At 42.8% G+C, this 5545-nt stretch overlaps 1 protein-coding gene across 1 annotated transcript; it reads right to left on the bottom strand.

Annotated features, from left to right (window-relative positions):
• Positions 1–1995: 1995 nt before the first annotated feature.
• LOC311044839 (caspase-8-like) lies at positions 1996–3888 on the bottom strand (the record flags this gene model as incomplete). Its single annotated transcript, XM_084056655.1, has 4 exons — positions 1996–2158; positions 2974–3353; positions 3437–3564; positions 3789–3888. 4 exons carry the CDS (start codon positions 3886–3888, stop codon positions 1996–1998), a joined length of 771 nt encoding a protein of 256 aa, XP_083912781.1.
• Positions 3889–5545: the final 1657 nt, after the last annotated feature.

Here is a 5545-nt window from a genome sequence, read left to right as displayed (position 1 = left end):
CCTACCAGTTCTGTGACCTCTCAGGTCATGATTGATTTCCTGGACTCTCTCTTCACTCGCTGGGGCCTTCCCCGGACAATTACAACGGATAATGGCCCCCAGATGGTCTCCGCAGAGTTCACTAATTACCTCCACAGCAAGGGTATCCGCCATGTGCACACAGCGTACTATCATCCCCAGGCCAACGGTGGCGTGGAGCGCTTCAACCAGTCCCTGAAGAATGGCATCAGGGCACACATGCCCCAGGGGTGCTCCTTCTCTCAGGCCGTCCGTCACACTCTACTGCACTGCAGGGCCACCAAGCACGCGACCACGGGCGTCTCCCCAGCCTCCCTCATGCTGGGCCGAGAGCTCACCCTGCCTCTTGACAGACTCCGTTCCCCTACGCCCCTTTCACCTTCCCCTGTGGTCAAGGCCGCAGTCACCCGTCAGCAGTCTCAGATGAAGCGCCGCTTTGACCAGTCGAAACGGGCCAGGGCGCCAGTCATCGCCGCCTCGGACTGGGTCAGGGTCCGACGGCCTCACCGGGACAATAAAATGGCCTCGTTCTGGTTCTCCCCCATTCAAGTTGCCCGCCAGCTGGGCCCCGCCACATACCTCCTCAATGATGGCTCTCGTTGGCACTCCAGCCGTCTTCGAAGGGTCCCTGCCCCGCCACACACGGCTGTTGACATGCCCCACACCGGGGATTACCCGGTGCCTTTAGCTGCACCTGCACAGGTCATGGACATTCCTCTGCCCACTCGACCTCAGCCCTGTGCCTCCCCACGTCCTGCTCGAGTGCATTCGCGCCCTGCCCACTTACAGGACTATGTGTCAGCTTTGTATGCTTGAACTTTTGCCGGGGGGGGGGGGGAATGTTATGTCTCACTAACTGTTCACTGACTGCTGCTCTGTTCGATTGTGCTGCGCCCGTTTAGCCTTGCCTATTGTTGTGAGTGTGGGGATATTCGGGGATCGATTGCTCAAGTCTTACTCAAGTCTCATATTGTTGTTGTTATGCTGCACTCCTTAAAGTTAGAAGTAAAGTGAAGTTCTTTGGCAAACTATGTCATGGTCTGATCATTCACAAACACAACACATACATCAAATAAAAAATTTCTCTCAGGTGGGATAATAACACAGGTAAGTAAAATAAAATCATGTAATGACAACAAACGCCTGTTGAAAAAGAAGCGTTTTGAGTTTGATTTTAAAAATGTCAACCGAGGCTGCATCTCTCAGGGCTTGGGGGAGAGCATTCCACAGTTTGGGGGCTACGGCTTGAAAAGCCTTGTCACCCTTGGTTCTAAGGTTGGTGATTGGGGTCTTTAACAGACCCTGTTCCACAGACCTTAGGGCCCTTTCTGGGACATAGCGTGGGACCAGATCGGTCAGGTAACTTGGAGCCTGACCATGTAGAGACCTATAGGTGATCACCAGGACTTTAAACTGGACTCTGAATTTGATGGGGAGCCAATGTAAGGCGGCTAAGACTGGAGTGATGTGGGACCTTCTGTTTGTTTTGGTTAACAATCTGGCGGCAGCATTTTGAATTATTTGGAGGCGGTCCATGGTGGTTTTGCTGAGGCAGGTGAAAAGTGAATTGCAGTAGTCCAAACGTGATGAGATAAATGCGTGAATGATCATTTCTAATTCGGGATGGGAGACTATGGATCTGAGCTTTGCATTGTTTATGAGGTGAAAGAAGCATGTCCGGGTTATAGAGTTGATGTGAGTATCAAGGTGCATTGATTGGTCAAACTGTACACCGAGGTTTCTGAGATTCTGGCAGATGTTTTGTCTAAGGGGCCCCATACCTTCAATCACTTTGGGCACAATGCTGTCAGGGGCAACAATGAGCACTTCCGTTTTGGCCTCATTTAATTGTAAGGAGTTGTCTGACATCCAGGCGAGAGAGAGAGAGAGAGAGAGTTCCCTCTCAAAACCCACTTCACAAACAAAACTAATATGAAGCATTTAATAGAGAAATTAAAGTATGATCATAAACAGCTTTTATTCACGTGCAGCTGTCTTGTTGTCTCCGATTGTTTTGAGGATGAGTGTCTTGGTGAGGGTGGTCCGGTATTCTGGCATCTGCTTGAACCCCTGAGTATAAAAGTGTCCTCTGCTGACCTCCCGGTTCACGGACGCCAGGACCCTAAGAATATCTTCTCCTCTGTCAGGATTCAGGAAACAGTGGAGAATAGAACGTTACATTAGCACTGAAATTAAGCTCAGGACATTTCACTGATGTTTATTCAATTGTGAAGAGGATGTGAAGAACTACAAACGTATTGGCATCAAAATATACTTTAAATACCAAAACTAGCCGATCTCCATGCTCTTAATGTATAGCATTGCGATGCATGTAGAGCTTGTAGATCGTCTATTTTCAAATGGCCGAAATATTAGATATAGGGCTGAAGTGGTTAGTGTGTTTTGTAATAATGATCAAAATCTAGTAACTAGTAACTAAAGTTTTCAAATAATTGTAGTGGAGTAAAAATACAATATTTTCCTCTGAGATGTAGTGGGGTAGAATAAAAAGTATTGAAAATTGTGAATACTGAAGAAAGTAAAAAATACATCAAAATTGTACTTAAGTACAGTACTTGAGTACATGTACTTAGTTACTTTACTGCTCAGAAAACAAGGGGAAGCATCCGGTCCGATTTTCATATCCCCCTCACAGCAGAATGATTTACATTACATTTAAGACAATTTGGTTTGCATTAGTGAATAAATCAACTATATTCTGTCCCCTTTGACATGCCATGTAGTTGTGGTATTGTATTTTTAAAACTATTTGAGAACCTTGAATTAACATCACTGGATTGATAAGATAATCAATTGGTACTCTCCTCCCAATGGCTTATTATGTAAACAAAAGAGAAACAAAAGAATGAAGAATTCTACTAGAACAGACAACATAAAGGCTTTTAAAGTCAAGCCATTGATCAGTGCTGACAGATGTTGAAACCTCCATCTCACCTGAATGCTGTTTCTTCAAGCTGCCTGCACAGCTCCTGGATGTAGATGGAACCTTTGATAGTATCCCGAAATGACACGCATTCCTCTACGGTCGCTATGCCCATCAGGACATCTGCATGGTCTGGAGTTGTTTCGTCCACGGGCAAGTGAAAGTCAGTCTGTAGTGTACTCCATTTGTCTTCTTCCTTGCTCTGCCACAGAGCCCCTCCCCTCTGGTAGTCGCTCCCCTGGCACGCCTGGATGAAGAACAGCTTGGGCTTCGCTGCCAAGGTGGGGGCTTTGCTGCTTCTGAAGGGCTGAGTCAAGTCTTTGAGCAACACCTTATTACCATCCGTACCAAACACGCATCGCGTGTCCCCGTGAGACAGCACACACACCACCTAATGTCAGAGGAAGAATGTGTGAAAACAGGAATGCACAGTGAAAGGCTTACACCTCTTTGTAGATGTTGAACACCACCTACCAAAGCATCTGCCTCCGTGAAATCTTTTCCTCCCAGTGCTTGCAGCACACGATGGATGCCATCTGCTGTCTGGTTGGTGCGTATCTCCACCTTAAAGCCCAGCTTGGAGAAAACTCTTTCCAGAGCCTCTGTGTGACATGATAAGGAAATAAAGAGGGAGAAAGAGGGGAGAGAGAGAGAGAGAGAGAGAGAGAGAGAGAGAGAGAGAGAGAGAGAGAGAGAGAGAGAGAGACTGTTTTTATATATCATTAAAGCACAAATATAGATGACAGGTGTTGACTCTGATCAAAGGCCTTGATTGATTGACTATCAGTAACATATTAAATCTGATCACTAAGGCAGGGATACATACCTTGATCTTTCAGAGTTCCTTCACGTTTAGGCAGAGACACAGAGAATATCTCGTTGTTAATGATCAAACACGTCCCACGTGGGTTATGAGTCACTGTCATGTAGTATTCAGTCTGCAAGATCCACACACACACACACACACACACACACACACACACACACACACACACACACACACACACACACACACACACACACACACACACACACACACACACACGTTACAGTATATAACTAAATAGGGAGCTCAGCGATTATATACAGTAGTAACTACAATAAATAACCTATGTGAGAGTGACATGAAAGTACTGTTATAGTGTGAAAACAGTGCTGCTATATGTAAGAATAGCTACAACTAGTGAACAAACTGTGGTAAACTTCTGTTTGAAATCCACAGATTCAGATTGATTTCACCCTGGCAGATATCAATAAGTCTACTGTATCTTTGTCAGTCTAGATCAATATGTCTGCTACTGTAACTTTTATAATAGGAGAACAAGACATGAGAAATGCTCTTCATTCAAAGTCAAGTGCAGATAGATAATATATATAATTATGTTCTTATATTTTAATACTGTACATGTAGGTTATGTTCTTATATTTTAATACTTTACATATAGGTTATATTCTTATTCAGCGGGATATGTTGAGTGTCAGGCACTCACGACCAACAATAGACGATCTCCTAGAATATAGTTGTACAATAATAACATACTGACATTAGGAATTCATATTATTGTGAACAATTACAGACTATGACATGATATTTTCTATCGCTAATTCACTATTCTGTCAAATTGCGTAGACAGTTTGCAGGCTTAACACTCTTTCATCAAACCTACCAACAATATACAGTATACTGTAGGTATACCAGCACTCAACAATGAATAAGAAACTGAACAGCAGTTATTATCTGATATATGGCTTATCACCCTCTCTGTTCTTACCCTCTTTCACCCTATAGGGTAAATAAGGACTGTGTAGCCTATGTGATAAAGTCTAGTACAGTAGTCTATCGTCAATATTCCTTTTCCTGTATGTAGAACAATAGAATACATTAACAATGTACAATCACACCATAAATTAATATTAACTATCATTTGTTAAAAAGTTAGCATTATCTCTGGATTATGGATAAAATGTCATGATACATTTAACAATAAATACATTTGGAGGGAGTGATCAGTAGGCTGCCCTGAACTGGATGTGTTGGAAATATAAATTGACTGTACGTGTTATTAAAAATGTTTTTGGAAAGAAGAACAGTGTGTAAAGTCATAGTCTCTTTGGCTATCAAAAGTGTAGCTTTTGTCCCAAAGGACTGTCAATTCTTAATGAACAGCTCCCTATATAGCTTGACCTAATGAATAAATGTCAATATTATTTGAGCCTAATAACTTCCTTAGAAAGTTCTGAGTAGATAATGCATTTATCCTACTGTATATCTGAGATAGATATGAGACAAACCCTCAGACAAGTCATTAGGTCGAGTGTCTGTGTCACCACAAACTACAACTTCCTCTCTCATCTCCTCTCTTCTTTTATTCTTCTTCTTGTCGGTTCCATTCAATATATTTAATAATCCTTTTTAAATTGTATCTTTTCTTATCTCTCTACTTTTATCTGTATCTATCTTGTGTTTTACACTTAGAGCTGTTGCTGCTACAACATCTGAATTCCCCCATGGTGATTAATTATTTAACTTTATCATTCTTCAGCAGTAAATGTTTTCTTTCTTTTCAGTCTTTCAAACAGTGT

The sequence above is a fragment of the Gymnoscopelus microlampas genome (assembly GCF_963454915.1).
Source record: "Gymnoscopelus microlampas genome assembly, chromosome: 5".
Classification (NCBI taxonomy): domain Eukaryota; kingdom Metazoa; phylum Chordata; class Actinopteri; order Myctophiformes; family Myctophidae; genus Gymnoscopelus; species Gymnoscopelus microlampas.
This window is presented reverse-complemented; position numbering and strand designations above follow the sequence as displayed.